At 50.8% G+C, this 15918-nt stretch overlaps 1 protein-coding gene across 1 annotated transcript in view; it reads left to right on the top strand.

The window, feature by feature from the left end:
* The first annotated feature begins 414 nt into the window (after window positions 1–414).
* Window positions 415–15918, top strand: part of LOC131924265 (cholesterol 24-hydroxylase) — a 29154-nt gene continuing 13650 nt past the window's right edge. Inside the window, exons 1-5 of the mRNA XM_059279537.1 lie at window positions 415–616; window positions 8245–8325; window positions 9130–9211; window positions 12983–13056; window positions 13430–13516. Coding sequence (XP_059135520.1) covers window positions 498–616; window positions 8245–8325; window positions 9130–9211; window positions 12983–13056; window positions 13430–13516 — 443 coding nt within the window. The 5' untranslated portion in view covers window positions 415–497. The remainder of the gene's footprint in view (window positions 617–8244; window positions 8326–9129; window positions 9212–12982; window positions 13057–13429; window positions 13517–15918) is intronic.

Genomic DNA, 15918 nt, shown 5'->3' on the forward strand with positions numbered 1-15918 from the left:
CGCACGCGGAGAGGCATTTGGAGGTGCCAAAGGGGCGGAGCCAGCGGGCTGGATTTGCGCCGCCGCCCCGGCAGCGTGCGCCCAGGAAGCGAGGTTGCCAGGACAACGCGTTCTGGGAGGGGCCAACTTCGGGGCGGAGCCTAAGCCCAAGGGAGGTGAGGAGGGGCGGGGCCCTGGAGTCTGAGACGAAAGCGAGGTCGTGATTGGTGAATACTTCCTGCTCTGGGCGGGAACGGCGTGGCAGCTGGGGCCGGGCCTCGAAGAGGGCGTGGCCCTGCGGGGGCGGGTCCTGCGAGCTGGAGCCGGAGGCGGAGACGTGGTTGGCGGGTCCTCGTGCCCGGGGCGGGGTCGAGCCGGCGGGGGCGGAGCCGAGCGGCGGGGGCGGTGCTGGCGAGCGCGGGGCCTGGGGCCGAGGCGGCGCGCGGCGCTGACAGCGAGTCGGTCGCGGCCTCCGGCCCCCTCGGCACCCGGCGCCGACCCCGGCCGGGCCCGGAGCCATGAGCCCGGGGCTGCTGCTGCTCGCTAGCGCCGTCCTGCTCGCCTTCGGCCTCTGCTGCACCTTCGTGCATCGCGCTCGCAGCCGCTATGAGCACATCCCCGGGCCGCCGCGGCCCAGGTGAGCGGGGGGTGGGGGTGGGGGCCTGGCTGGGGAGCTCGATCCGGGGGGATCTAGGACCGAGTCCGAGCCCGCATACGGGCCGGGGGTCCAGCCTCGCCTTGTACGCGCGGCCAGCTCGGAGACGCAGGCCCAGAGAGGGGCGCTAACTATTCTTAGTAACAAATTACTCACAGCCGCAGCAGCTGCTGGGCGCCCACCGCGCTTGGCTGGGCCGCACAAATGTGACGGCAGCGACAGTCCTGTCAGGTAGGCGCTGCTGTTACCCCATCGTTCAGACCTGGAGACTGAGGCGCGCAGAGGCGAAGTCACCTGCCCAAGGTCACACAGTTGGTAAGCCTAGATTTAAACCCAGGTCAGCCTGCTTTCAAAGTGGGTACTGCTAACTTTGGGACTTGGACTGTACTTTCGTCACATTTCCCTGTGTCTTTGTTTCTGTCCTGGGACATTCCATTTGTCCTCAGTATTTCCATTCCATTCTTGGCCCTCACCCAGTTTACTAATGGCCCCCATTAAAGGCTAACCTTTCATTTCTTTCTTGAGACAAGGTCTCTCTGCATGGCCCTGGCTGTCTTGGGACTCTGTAGACCAGGCTGGCCTCAAACTCAGAGAGATCCATCTGCCTCTGCTTCTCGAGTGCTGGGATTAAAGGCGTGTGCCACCATGCCAGGCAAAAGCTTTCTGAAGCTTAGAGTCGATGTGTTATGGCAGTGTCCCAAAGGCGTCCGTCCCATCGCTTTTCTACTGAGAAATTCAGCTCCACATGAAGCAGACTGTATAGCTAGCAAGGCCCCTGATGAGTTCACAGTCCCACTCAGTACCTGCCCCCTCTTGCCCCTCTTGCCCCCAGCCTGCCTGTCCCCCACATCTCTCCATTGGATCTTTCTGTTCTCTTTCTCAGGCCTATGGGGGGTATCTTCTTGGTCTCTCCAGTCACTCTATGTGAAGTCTGCCCAGCCCTGGGTGACTTACAGGGCCATGACCCCCCCCCCGTCACTTTCTTCCTACCTGTTGACTGTCCCCATCCCAGAATGTAAGCCCCAGGGGGGCAGAGATGCTGTGTTTGCTGGTGTATCCCCAGTGCCTGGCATGTTGCACTTGCTCAATAAATATTTGTTGAATGAATAAACAGTGGTATTAGACACACTTTTTAAGACCCCTGGACATGAACATTCTGGAAGGTACCATCTCCAGCCTGGCAGCCTGAATTCCTGCTTCTGGACTCAAGAGTGACCCCTGTGGCTGGTGACATAGGGAGACAACTTTTCTCTCGCCCGGCTCTCTGCCCTCCCTGTGTCCTCCTTCTGACCTTGGGGGGGGGGTCTCCCTGTGATCCCTATCCCTTGCTTAGCACTTATGCCTTCCACTCCACCTAAATAGGCCTTCCCCTGGCCCACACAGCTTGACTAGAGTGCTAACCCCTTAGGGAGGGGGCCCTTCTGTTGAACCCCTGAGTGTACTATAGTCATTTCATAGGTCCTTAAGTCACTGTGCCACCTCTTGTTCAGTGTCTGTCTCATTCACTCTGGTACCCTGAACGTCTCTTCCAGCAAGCAGCATCTGGCACATGCACATGACTGCAAATTGGATGGTGGAATCTCCAGGTTCTGTTACACACGGCTGTTCTGTTTCCAAACCATCTATCCACAGCTCAGGAATGAACAAGCTTCTGCTGTTCTGACAATCTCTTCTCCTAAACTCAGGGGCTTTGGGCCTTTCAGAACTGGTTGGGCTGGTGTCCAGAGAAGGCAGACGTGAACTCTAGCCCTTCTCTCTAAAAACAAACAAAAACAAACAAACAAAAAAACCCCAAACAAACAAAAAACCAAACATGATATAATGTGCATACTTTAAAATCTCCCCTTTGAAGGTGTTTAGCCGAGCCACAGAGTTGCATAACCATCATCAGTAATTCTAGAACATTTCTATCATCCAAGAAGAAATCCTGTATCCATTGTCTGGCATGCCCTGTCTGCCTCAGCATTCCTAGCACTGGTCTGCGTCTGTCTCCATGGATGGCCTGTACTAGACACTTCCTATGAATGGAGTCATACAATCTGGAACCTTTTGTGTCTGCCTTCTTTCAGTTAGCACAGTGATTTCAAGGGTCCTCTATGGAGTGATATTTGTCTGTCTTAGTTTGCTTCTGTTGCTGTGATTAAAAAAAAAGAAAAAGAAAAGAAAAGAAAAGAAAAGAAAAACCATGACCAAAAGCAACCTGGGGAGAAAGTGGTTTACTTCACTTCCAGGTTACAGTCCGTCATCTGAAGAAATCGAGGAAGGCACCTGGAAGCAGGGACCTGGAGGCAGGAACTGAAGCAGAGAACCATGGAGGAACACGGCTTACTGGCTTGCTCTCCATGGCTCACTCAGCCTGCTTTCTTACACTTGTGGAGTGATGGCACCACCCACAGTGGGCTGGGTCCTCCCATATCAACCACTAATCGAGAAAATGCTCCACAAACATGCCTATAGGCCACAATGATGGGGACATTTTCTCAACTGAGGTTCCTTCTTCTCAGATGCCCCTAGCTTGTGTTGTTGACAAAGACAAACAAACAAACAAGCTGAGACAATCTGTGTCTCTCTCTTGTCTATGATGTCATTCTCTCCATCTCTGACACCAGAATCTACCTGTGACCTGTGGGTGTGCTGAGGGCAGAGCAGTGTGAGGAGGCTAACCCTAACCAGACTAGGCTCTTTCGCAGGCAAACTGAACAATGTATAAGTTCAAAGAATTTTGAGTTCAAACTGGATTGGTGGTCAAATATAAACCTACACTAAGTGAAAGTTCTGCAATGTCTTCTAGCACAAATGAGAGGCCCTGGCTTTCAAAGCTGGGACTCACAAACTGTGACTGGCCACCCTGTGGTGGATAGGAAAGCTGTGGAACAGCGTCTGTCCTTTGGTGTTCCAGGGCTTTGCCAGTTGCAAGCAAGGAGCCCTTTGTCTGCAAGAGGCAGCTGCTGCACCCCCACCCTGCCCTCCATCCTCCTTACTCTGCAGGAGGCCCTCCCCCAATGTGCCTTCTCTGCTCTGAGTACAGCATCCCACTGCACTGATCTGTGTAATAGCTGAAGCCTGAAGCCCCACGTTCTGATCCCACATAAACACTTCCTGCGTCTCTATTTCTCTGTCTCTGCAGTAAACGTCATCAGCCCCCTGCTTTTCTGGTTCTGTGCAGTGGACAGGGCTTGATGACCAAAGGTCTTCTCTAACCTAGTTTTTAGATAGATATCTTGACATTGTCTCCTGGATGGTCTGATGGAGGCAGTGTTAGGCTTTTCTTCCCACTCAGAATTGCTGGTTCGTGAGTTGTCTAGGATGGGGACCATTCTACAAAGCACATATAGGGCTTAGTCATGGGAGAGTGTCACTCTTGGTCCTGTTATGTGGTACCACCCAATAGACTTTGAGTTCCCAGCTGAGCATTTGGTACCCCTGGTACGGGACACACATGGGTCTTACCTGCACACATTTGTGGTAGATAGCCTGCTCCTAACCATTGTGGTGACATCCCTCTGGTGGTCTCACAGTGGGCCCTCCAGATGGCTACTGCTCTTTTTCTGCCGAAATCCGCAGAACCCTTAGATCCCCACCTGGCCAGTCACTCTTATGGGGAAAGCAGACATGCTGGGAAGTGCTGCCCTGCCCACCCTGCCTGCCTGTCCTGCCCGCCCTGCCCTGCCCTGCCCTATGCAATCTGTCACGAGGGCTAAGACAAGTGGCTTCTGTGTGTGTGAGGTCCCAGTGTTCACCTTTACAATCTTACCTGCTTTCCTGTTTCCAGGGCTAGGTCTTACGGCTTGTTTTCTCCCTTGCGCCCCCTGCTGGAATAATAAGGAACAGCCTTTAGTTCCCCTTTCTGCCTGGTCTTCCCAGGTTGCAGTTGACTAGGTGTAGACTTTGTGGTCAGTCAGGCCCAGGAGGAGAAAAAGGACCCAGACTCACAGAGGTGATTCAAAACAGAACATCCCTTCCCCCTAATATGCATAGTTTTAGGAGTGGCGAATAGATGATTCTGGAAATATAGCCCCGTAGTATGTGATGTCTGGGACTCACCTTTCTCCAAGGCCCCTCACTGGGAGTGACCTAAATTGCCCTACGCTTCCTGCCCCAGTACATTCACCCACCCCCTCTCCAGGCGGCTTTCTTGCCTTCTCTCAGCCCTAACGCTTCCCCCTCCAATCGCATACTCAGTTTTTATTCTCGCCTCCTACTTCCCCCAGCAAATAGAGCAACTTGCAGGGTGGGGGGATTCCTGTCCTGACCTCTGCTGCCCACCCCTGCCCCACGGCCCACTGGCACCTTCCAGCTGCTCTTGCAGGTCACTGATGCCTACCAAGGCCAGCCTGTCCCCCTGGCTCAGTGGCCCTCCCCCAGCAGCACCCCCCTCCTGCCTACACCAACTGTTTTCTTCTCTATCTCCCCCACCTTTATGTAACATGCTGTACTAGTCTCTGCCTTGAAAAAGCCTGTCTCTCCACCCTCCTGTCGCCCCCAGTTTCTGCCCCCTGCAGCAGCCCTCTAGCAGACCCTGCCTGTGGGCCTCCGGTCTCTCTCCCACTGACTCTTGAACTCTTGTCTGGTTTTGACCCCGGCCTCTCTACCCATGTTGCTGAAGCCAGTGCCAGCCCCAGTTGCTTACCCAACCCTAACCCTGCCCCCTGCCCCCTGCAGACTGTGGCACCTTCTCTGCTCACTCCACCCTGCTTCTTCCTATCTTGTGGCACCTGCTCAGTCTCAGTCACTGTCTCTCTTTTTCTGTCTCCAAGCATCCCTGTGGCTTCATCTGGGTACTGGCTGGAACATGGCACCTTCCTATGAACCCTCAGCCCTGAATTTAGCATGGAGTCTCCTCTGAACTCCAGATGTTATCTCTGCTTCCCATCCCTCTAGGACAGTGGTTCTCATCAACCTTCCTAATGCTGTGACCCTTTAACACGGTTCCTCACGTCATGGTGACCCCCCCCCCACCATAGAATTATTTTCCTTGCTACTTCGTAACTGTAACTTTGCTGTTATGAATAATAACGTAAATATCTGATATGTAACCCCTGTGGGGTCTCGACCCACAGATTGAGAACCACTGCTGTAAGCCCTTTCTGTAACCTGGTACAAACTAGGGGTCCACACCCACGCTTCTGACTTCATCTGCCTGTCTCGAGTTGTTGGTCTTCGGGGAAGAAAGGAAAGGAAAGGAAAGGAAAGTAGTTGATGGGTTCAGGTACCCCAGGTTGGGGGTGTTCGTAGAGAAAGAGATTAATCCAAAAAGGTGAGGAACCTCTGGGAATCCGAGGCACAACTTTCCTTGTAACTCTTGATGCTTGTGTGGAGCACATGTCCCACAGATGTCCCACGGTTTGAGGAAGCAGAGCCACTGATGGGACCTGCTCCTCTTACAGGCAGAACCAGAGAAGGCCCTGGCACAATTGCAGAATGGGTTGATGGCTCTGAACCCATAGATACTGCTCATCACCTGAGTAAGTGGTAGACTCTCCTATTCAGCTAGCTGTCTAGGCCACAGGCCTCTGTCCTGGACCTCTCACTGACTCATACCTCTGCACCCTGGCTCTGTCTTTATCTCTCTCTGACCCTGCCCTGGTCTGTTGCTCTTTACCTCTCCACCCCACTGGCTTCTGGTGCCTCTGATCTTACCCTGGGCCTTGACACTTCCGGTGTGGCTATAAAGGATCCATTTAGGACCACATCAGACCCTCTCTGTGCTTTGCTTAAAACCTACCAGTGACCCACACCCCACCAAGGTCAAAGTCCACAACGCCTTCCAGCGTCCACACTCCCACCTTGGTGATGCCATCTTGTACTGTCTCTTCTTGCATTCCGCCTCAGCATATGCATCTTCTTGCTGTCCAAGCACATACTTACCTCAGGGCCGTTGTACCTGCTATCACCATTGTCTGGGGGGTGTTCTCCCCGCATAGATCTGTGTGGCCAAATCTCTCACAGCTTCTGTGTCTCAGCTCATATGCCACCTTCTTGTGTGTGTGTGTGTGTGTGTGTGTGTGTGTGTGTGTGTGTGTGTGTGTCGGGGGACGGGGCATGTGTCATTTGTGTGTGCTGTATTCATGTGTGTGCATGTAGAGGCCAGAGATGTCAGATGTCTTCTTCAGCCACTTTATACCTTATTTCTTGCGGCAGGGTCTCTCACTAACCTAGCTCTCACCATTTGGCTACACTGGTAGCCAGTGGGTGCCATCTCCCCGTCTTCAGCGTGGGCATTACAGGGTGTTCTCCGCCATGCCTCGCCTTTTTTTTTTTTTTTTTTTTAACATTGGTGTTTAGAATTAAAACTCAGGTCCTCATGCTTATGTGGCAACCTGACAACTGAGTTATCTCCCAGCCCCTCAGTGCCCTGTAAAGGGGCTGTTCCCTATCTGTATTAAATGTCATCCCCCACATGCCTGTCTCTGTTGCTTTACTGCTGTATTTATCCGTCACCACACCATCTGGAATCTCTAGCCCAGGTTAGTTTCAAATGTTATGTAGCTGAGGGGGGCCTGACATGTGACCCTCTTGCCTCCACGACCCCATCCCGAGCCCTGGGATTACAGATACGCACCACCACACCTAGTTTATCGGATTCCTGAACTCTGTGGAACCCAGGGCTTCGTGCATGTTAGGCAAGCGGTCTACCGTCAAGTCCAGCCCGGCCTGATTTTTTCCTGTGTCACCAGGTCCTCCAGCATCTTATTTTAGTATACTCACTGCTGGCGCGAGCACTCTCTGGCTATTATTTATTTATCTTCTTTTGGTCTTGCCCTGGGTTCTATGACCTAGAATACTCCAACTATATTTTCAAGAGGCTTCCGTGAGCAGAGGGGAATAAAAGCATACAGCATGTGCACTTGGAGTGTGCATCAAGAGACAAGCAGGTATGCTTATGATCTGGTGCTCACACTGAAGAGGACATATACTGTCCCCTGATGAGAAGCCGTGAGGCTCATCCTGGTGCCTGCTGTATGTTGTTGGATGTTTTATGCTCTTTTGAGGGGCCAACCACCCAGCTCCAAAATAAATCACACATGGAGGCTTATTCTTAATTATAAACGTCCAGCCTTAGCTTGGCTTGTTTTTTGCTAGTTTTCCTTAAACTATTCCATCTGTCTTTTGCCTCTGGGCTTTCCCCTTTTCTTATTTCTGTAATCTTACTTTCACTCTTACTCTGTGGCTGGCTGGGTGGCTGGGTGGCTGGCCCCTGGAGCCCTTCTCTAGCTATTTCTTCTTCCACCCCTGTCTCTACCCACCTATAAATCATGATGACAATGGTTATTGTGGTGTGTAACCTGGTTAGGTAATGCTAGCAACCATGGGTAAGGCTTAGTGTGGGGCCTGGCACATGGTGAATATCCATGAGTGTCAGAGGCCACTGAGTCCTTCTGCGATGCCAGCCCTGGGCCTCTGACAGAAGGGACAGAAGGACGATTGCTTTCTAAGGAAGCCTTTGGTACCCACTGCACCAGGCTTTGCACTGTTGGCACCTTTGCCTGGTGCCCTCAAGCCAGCTCCATGCCTCCCCCAGCTTCCCGAGAACACCTCTCCTGGTCCTGTGGGGGAAGGACACCCTTTGAGGGTGACCACTGCCAGCCTGATGTCTGCCTTTCTTTTAGCTTCCTTCTAGGACATCTCCCCTACTTTTGGAAAAAGGATGAAGCTTGTGGCCGTGTGCTCCAGGACCTGTTTTTGGATTGGTGAGTTCCAACTTGTCTCTTGTTCTTGTCCTGGGTTTCTCAGTGGGAACCCCACAGTGTCTACCCCAGGTCAGTTCCTCCCAGCTGGGCACTCCCAGCACCTGACCTTACCCAGGGCACTCCTGCCTCAGCAGCATCCCTGAGCACAGAGGCAGATAAGGCAATGTGAAGCCAAGATGTTTTGTTGACTAGCTGAGGAGACTTATCACAGCTGTTAGAATCTCTAAGCCTCAATTTCCATACCAGCAAACTGGCTTGGAGTACAGGTAACAGTTATTGTTTGGGGTGTTATTTTCTAACTTTCAAAACACTTCTTTTTTTTTTTTTTTTTTTAAAGGTTTATTTATTTATTATGTATACAGCATGTATGACTGCAGGCCAGAAGAGGGCACCAGATCTCATTACAGATGGTTGTGAGCCACCATGTGGTTGCTAGGAATTGAACTCAGGACCTCTAGAAGAGCAGTCAGTGCTCTTAACCTCTGAGCCATCTCTCCAGCCCTCAAAACACTTCTAAATGCACGATATTGCTTACTTCTGGCACAGGCTGTTGTGGGCAGAGGAGGGCATTTCAACTCTTCTTTCATGGATGTGGAAAGTGAATTTAAGGGAGTCCTGACTTAGCCACGAGTTAACAGAGAAGAGACACACCCTGCCAAGCCTCCTGGGCCCCAGAAGAACTTGCAGCTAGGGCTGAGTGTCTCTTGGAATGGGGTGTTTCTGCTCCCCCTGACAGTGGGGACCCACTGAGCCAGGGATGATGGTATTCAGGCATGGGGAGTTGACAGTCACTTTGATTCCCAGGGCTAAGAAGTATGGTCCTGTTGTGAGAGTCAACGTCTTCCACAAAACCTCAGTCATCGTCACGAGTCCTGAATCAGTCAAGGTAGGAGATGACTCCCTTGTGGTGTCCTTCCCTGCCCCTGGTGTGCAGGTGACACCCGGCCCCAGGGACTAATATTGCCCTTCTCGCCAACCTCCTTTGAGTCTTCTCGAAGCACTGATGTCTTACAGGCCTTTCTATGTCCTCCAACCACCACGATATGTTTAATTTTCCCAGAGGTGGGGCTTAAGTACCCCACTGATAGAGGAGTGTGGGCCGTGGTGGTACCAGGAGCAGGCACGTATTACCTACAGGAATGGACTCAAATATGACCTGGGACAAATGACTTCATTTTTCTGGGTCCCACTTTCCTTCTTCATCTGTAAAGTAGGGATGATGGCCTCCCACAGGTGGCTTAGGAATGGGGCTGAATTGATGTGTGTGAGCCCTCTAGTCCATGCCTGGCACACAACAACGTCTCAATGGATGGTGCTGTTCCCATAGTGGACTTGTGGGTGTGGCTCTCTGCATGTAGGGTGGCTGTGGTGACCCCGAGAGAGACAGAGTACGATTCAGGATGTGTGTGTGTGTGTGTGTGTGTGTGTGTGTGTGTGTGTGTGTGTAAGGTTTATTTTTTAATTATGTGTATATTTGTACATCTGTTGTATGGGTATGCACATGTGAGTGCAAATGCCTGCAGAATCCAGAAGAGGGCTTGTATCTCCTGGAGCTGGAGTTACAGGCAGTTGTGAGTCACACGACTCAGGTGTTGGGAATTGAACTTGGGTCCTTTGTGAGAGCAGTAAGTGCTTTTAACCTTTGAGCCATCTCTCCAGCCCATTGTTGGTGGGTTTTGTTTTATATTGCTTTGGTAATGGTAGAAATAAAGCCCAAGGCCTGGATCTTACAAGGGTACCACCACCGAGCTCAACTCCCAGGCCTAAACTAGAACTTCAGGACACATCAGGAGACAGATTGGACAGTCATAGCATCAAGAACAAAGTTAAAAATCACTTAAAAATATGAATTTGTCTGCTGCGGTGGTACACTCCTCTAATACCAGCACCCTGGAGGCAGAGGCAGGGGGATCTGTATGAGTTCAACGCCAGCCTGGCCTATATAGTGAGTACCAAGCCAGCCAGAACTACAGAGTGAGACCCTGTCTCAAAAAAAATTTTTTTTTTTTTGTCATTGTTTCACTTCCTTAAAGGATGCCGGACTTCAACTTAACAAGTGACTTCCTTGCAGATAAGCCCAGTCCTTTCCAGCCTGAGTGAAAGTCTGTAGTGTAGGCAAGAGCAGACCTGACTCCGGAGGCTGGGCCAGCCCCTCTGTGAGGGAATAGCCATCCTGTGGCCTCTCCTGAAGGCTTTCTTCCTGAGGTTGATGTGCTCTAGGCCAGGGCAACTTCAACCCCCTGTGGTGTGTGTGTGTGTGTGTGTGTGTGTGTGTGTGTGTGTGTGTGTGTGTGAGCCCCAAGACCCTCAAAGCTGAAGGCTGTAGTGTGTGTGAGCCCCAAGACCCTCAAAGCTGAAGGCTGTAGTGTGTGTGAGCCCCAAGACCCTCAAAGCTGAAGGCTGTAGTGTGTGTGAGCCCCACGACCCTCAAAGCTGAAGGCTGTAGTGTGTGTGAGCCCCAAGACCCTCAAAGCAGAAGGCTGTAGTGTGTGTGAGCCCCAAGACCCTCAAAGCCAAAGGCTGTAGTGTGTGTGAGCCCCAAGATCCTCAAAGCCGAAGGCTGTGGTGTGTGTGAGCCCCAAGACCCTCAAAGCCGAAGGCTGTGGTGTGTGTGAGCCCCAAGACCCTCAAAGCCGAAGGCTGCCCATTCATTCTGTCATTTCAGGTTTTGCGATGTTACTGTGTGTGCACATGGCGTGTTCATGAAGCAGCATGCAGCTCTCAGGAGCTCTGTCTACACATAGCTCTCCTCTAGAATGCTGGCCTAAAACTGCCAGCCTCCTGCGGCCTGCCTGGAGCCTGACCTCTGACTGTGCCGTTTAGCATGGCTGCTGTGCTATATTTGGGTCTACTTTAGTGTCTTTGTCCTGGAATTGACTGGGTGGAGAGCTAGGACACCCTCGGTCACCATGCCCTTCCTTGCCTTGCTTTTCTGTCCTTTTGGTCCACGATCCCACATGGCTTGTTCGAGCATCGGAAAACACACACTTTATACATTTTCTTTTGCCCAGTTTTCCGGTTATTTACATCAAGAGAGTAAATCCCTAGCTGTTACTGCTTCCGTTGTGACATTAGTAGAGGTGACCAGAGGAAGAGGTAAGGTGTGGGGTTCCTTGTGTATCTCTCACCCCCAAAGCTCAGCTCAGTGGTCAACCATGGATCCTCAGCCTTGGGATAGCAGGCTGTGGGAGATCCTGGTGGTGGTACCTCAGTAGTGGGGACTCCAGTTTAGTTGAGGAGGGGCTCACAGATGTGGGGGACCTTTGAGAGGAGTAGGTCTTGGGTGGGCAGGGTGATGACAGCCTGATTTATAAATTGAAGTATGTGAGGGTGGGGCTGAGGTCTCTGGGTTGGGTGAGAGACTCTGACATCTCTCATGGTGCAAAATCAGCCACCTCTGGGGCTCCTGTCAGCGGAAAGCTTGGTGTGAGACCCCAGGGCAGAGTCCACAGAAGCTAATAGCCCCAGTTATTATAGAGAAGTTCCCAAGTCCTTCCCAGAGCTCCTGGGACCAAACTTAGTCTCTAACTGGGCCCTGTGGACTCCACTGCCCACCCCACTTCACACATCACAGTTGGAATGTATCTTAGAACCCGGAGTACTCTCCTTTCACCTGGCTGCGGATTGTCTGGTTCAAGTCCTGTGTCCACAATAAACATTTCCTTGTTTCAGCTTTTGTTGTTTTGTTTTTTGACACAGAGTCTAACATAGCCCTGGCTGGCCTCAGACTCACTATGTAGCCAAGGATGACCTGCGCTGCTGATCTTCCTGCCTCCATCTCCACGTGCTAGCATTACAGGTGCCCACCACCACGCCCATTTCCTGCAGTGCAGGCCACTGCAGATCCCAGGCTTTGTGCTCACTAGGCAAGCATTCCACAAGCTCAGCAGCATCCCAGCTCCCTTGTGCTAGTCTCAAATCTCCGTTTTTCCATCTGTGTGTAAGATGAGCATAAAACAGCTTGTGCATCTGAGGGTTGATGGAGCAGGAAGTGAACTGCAGGATGTTAATGTGTCCTTGGCATTAACTAAGTGCTTGCTGTGTACCAGGCACCGTTTCAGCTCTTTTGCTGTAGAGCTAACTTACTCCTCACTACAGCCTGGACCAGGCAGGCACCTTTCACCGTCATCCTCTGACAGGGACCACCTCATCCAGGATGGTGGCGTTAGCAAATACGGAACAGGTTGCTAAGCCCAACCCAAGCCATTTTCTACTGGGCTCCACTGCCTCAGAAGCTGTTGGGTAACATCATACTGATGTCACATAGCTCTTGAGAGGCAAGTTGGCCCTTCCAGAAAGTCCTTCTTCCTCTGAGGCTGGCTTGGGGCTGATGACAGAGAACATATCCTGAGGGTCTCTCCTGTGTCTCAAAGGCTTCACAACAGTCTGGGCCTCTTTCACACTGCTTTGGAAGGCATGGTGTAGGGTCCCATGCCCACTCCAGCTGTGTGGTCATAGGACAAGTCTAAGCATCTCTGGATCCCTTTCTATATCCCTCTACAATTGCTCTCACTTAAAGACAGGCTTCCTGGTATGTGACCGACAGTCCACTTGGTCATATGTATGTTGTATTTCCTTTGGGGCTGGGGCTTGGCTGGTGTCAGCATGCTGCTGAGGGCATCCTCTCATGGATTGTGTTGTTTTGGGGGATATTTAGAAGTTCCTGATGTCCACCAAGTACAACAAGGACTCCAAGATGTACCGAGCGATTCAGACTGTGTTTGGAGAGAGGTAAGGACTCTAGGAAGGAGGGCTCCACTGGGAGCTGTACCCATGATGGCTACCCTGTGCACGGTGGCTCCTGCTCTTGTCATTGGTATTTGATGCCTCTTCCCCCTCTGGGGGCAGATAGGGACATGGGAGTTTGTTGATACTGGGACACAGGGCCACCCTGCTTATTTATTTATATTGATATATAAAAATGGCAACTTTGTAAGATGCACACAATGTTTTGAACACACACATCACACTTCCTTTTTATTGTACTAAATGGCCCATCTCACCCACGTTGACACCTGTGAACTGGCTACGCCCACTATGTGGGGCAGCCGTCACCCGACAGGCTCCCACCTTCCTTCTGGCACCCAATTTCTATCTTTTGCAGACTGTTTGGCCAGGGCTTGGTGTCTGAATGTGACTATGGGCGCTGGTACAAGCAGAGAAGAGTCATGGACTTGGCCTTCAGTCGCAGGTGAGCGTGCTGGGGTGGGATGGGCCCTGCTTGGCCACGGGTAGTGCTGACTGGAGGGCTCTTTGGTGGGGAGGCCTCATTCAGGGGCTTCACCCAGCTGAGGAGATATTTGGGGACATAAGAGGTCAAAGGGAGAGAGTCCCCATCTGGCTGGCTTGGGAACAAGGGCTGTGTGACCTCAATAGCCAGAGGTGAGGACAAGGTGGAGTCCCTGCTAGCCAAAACCGTCCCACCCAGACTCTGAGTTTCTTTTGTTCGTTTTTTTTAAAATAAAATTCTTGATGGTCCTTTTTTTTTTCAAAATAACTTTTATTGAGTTGTACATCACATTCCATATACTTCACTCATTTGAAATGTGTCATTCAACAATTTTTAGTCTTCATAGATTTGTGCCACCATCACTCCTTAATTCCTGTCACCACTGTGTCTGGATTCTTGCCATTTCACACACATGGATCAACACAGTGTGTGGTCCTTCATGTCTGGCTCCTCACTGAGAATGATGTTGGTAACCTGTACTAATATTTAGTTCCTTTTTACTGGTAAGTAATGTCCCACCACGTAGCTGCTGTATGTTATTCAGTTAGTAGGCATTGGCTTGCCTCCACTGTAGAGCTTTCATGAACAGTGCCACCAGGACACATGGACACAGGTTTTTGTGTGGAGACATGTCTTTGTTTCCCTTGGTCATAAATACCATTTGTAGTCATGGGGTAGCATGCTGAGTGTGCGTCTAACATTCTGAGAGAGGTAATGTTTTACTCTGATATAATTTCAAATTTATAGAAAAACATCTTTTATTCATATTGACTTGTTAGAACCATGATTTGATATGTAATTTTGTTCTCTGTCTGTGTGTATACATGTTTATTGTGCTGGGTATGGCGGTGCATGCCTGTAACTCCAGCACCTAGGAGATTGAGACAGGAAGACTACAAGTTCTAGGTTAGCCTGGGCTACATATTGAGACTCTGTCTCAAACAAACAAACTGCATTCATATATATATACATATATGAATTATAACCCACAGATACTTGCCTATAGGATCCATCCATCCGTATATATGCTAGTCATTCATTCTATGTGTGTTTATAGGTTTATGTCATTTCCTTGGGTTTTTTGTTTGTTTGTTTGTTTGGTTTTGTTTTTGTTTGTTTTGTTTTGTTTTTCTGAGATAGGGTCTCACTATGTAGTTCTGACTGTTTTGGAACTCATTATATAGACCAGGATGGCCTCAAACTCACAGATGATCTGCCTGCCTCTGCCTCCTGAGTGCCAGCTGGGCACACTGTCCTTCAGCCTGGGATTGTTTGTGATCTCCTTGTGATGAGGCTTGGGTCTGTCTTGTAGAAACAGTGACGTTCCACCTTCCTCCAAGAATCACGTGCAGGGTGCATGCTGATGGTCTGCCCTGTAGATAGCCATGTTAACTTTGTTTAGGGCTTAGAGTCAAGGGGTCACTCTAGAGTCTAGAGAATAATCTGTGGGCTCTGTGTAAACATTTCCTCCTGAGCCCTCCAAGCCTCTCCTATAACCTCCCTGCCTCCCATCTTCTTCCTTCAATACATCTCCCTCACTGCCTGGGACAGATGTCAATAAAACTCAGACCTACCCCAACCCCCACTGCTTGGTAGCCTCTAGTGACTCACTGTCAATTGAAAGATGGAGGTCAGCCCTTCACCCCTAGTTTGCCCCTGCCTTGCTAGCTTTTTGCTCCCACCCCATCCTGGAGCTACTGTGTTCTTGTTTACACCATCTCACTGTGCTTCTTCCCCTAGGGGATTCCTGTTGCCTGTTTTGATACCCAGCTGAGGTATCCCTCCTCCCCAGGGCTGAGTGAGCTCTTACCCATACCATGGCTCCTTCCACACCCAGGCAGTACTGTTTCTCCCACCCATTGCTCTCACGAGATCATGAGTCCCAGAAATAGGAGAAATCCCTGTCCATAGCTTATGTGCCCATACAGCTCTCCAAGAATGCCCATGAGAGATCTGAGGAATTGGCAGAGTCTGGACCTTACTGGAAAGCTGCCAAAGTAAGGATGGAAAGGAATAACAGTGGAGAGTGAGAGCAGTTTACACAAGCAAGCTGAGTGTTGTGGTCCCAGCCCCCAGTTGTGAGGGGAACTTTGATTCTAACCAGATGGTTCTAACCAGAGTCATGACATCAGGATTGGACCAGTGGGATGGCTCAGCCGGTAGAGATGCTTGCCACCAAGTTTAAGTTCAATTCTTGGACCCATTTGTTAGAAGGAGAGAACCAATTCCTGCAAGTTGCTTCTTCCACAATAAATGTTAAAAAAAGAAAGAAAGCTGCAGGACAGTGTGACTCCTTGCAGCAAAGAGGACCCCATGTCTGACTACTACTTTGTTTCATTCTGTGCTTTCCAAGGCACTTAAAA

Source organism: Peromyscus eremicus, chromosome 14 (genome assembly GCF_949786415.1).
Source record: "Peromyscus eremicus chromosome 14, PerEre_H2_v1, whole genome shotgun sequence".
In the NCBI taxonomy this organism is placed as follows: domain Eukaryota; kingdom Metazoa; phylum Chordata; class Mammalia; order Rodentia; family Cricetidae; genus Peromyscus; species Peromyscus eremicus.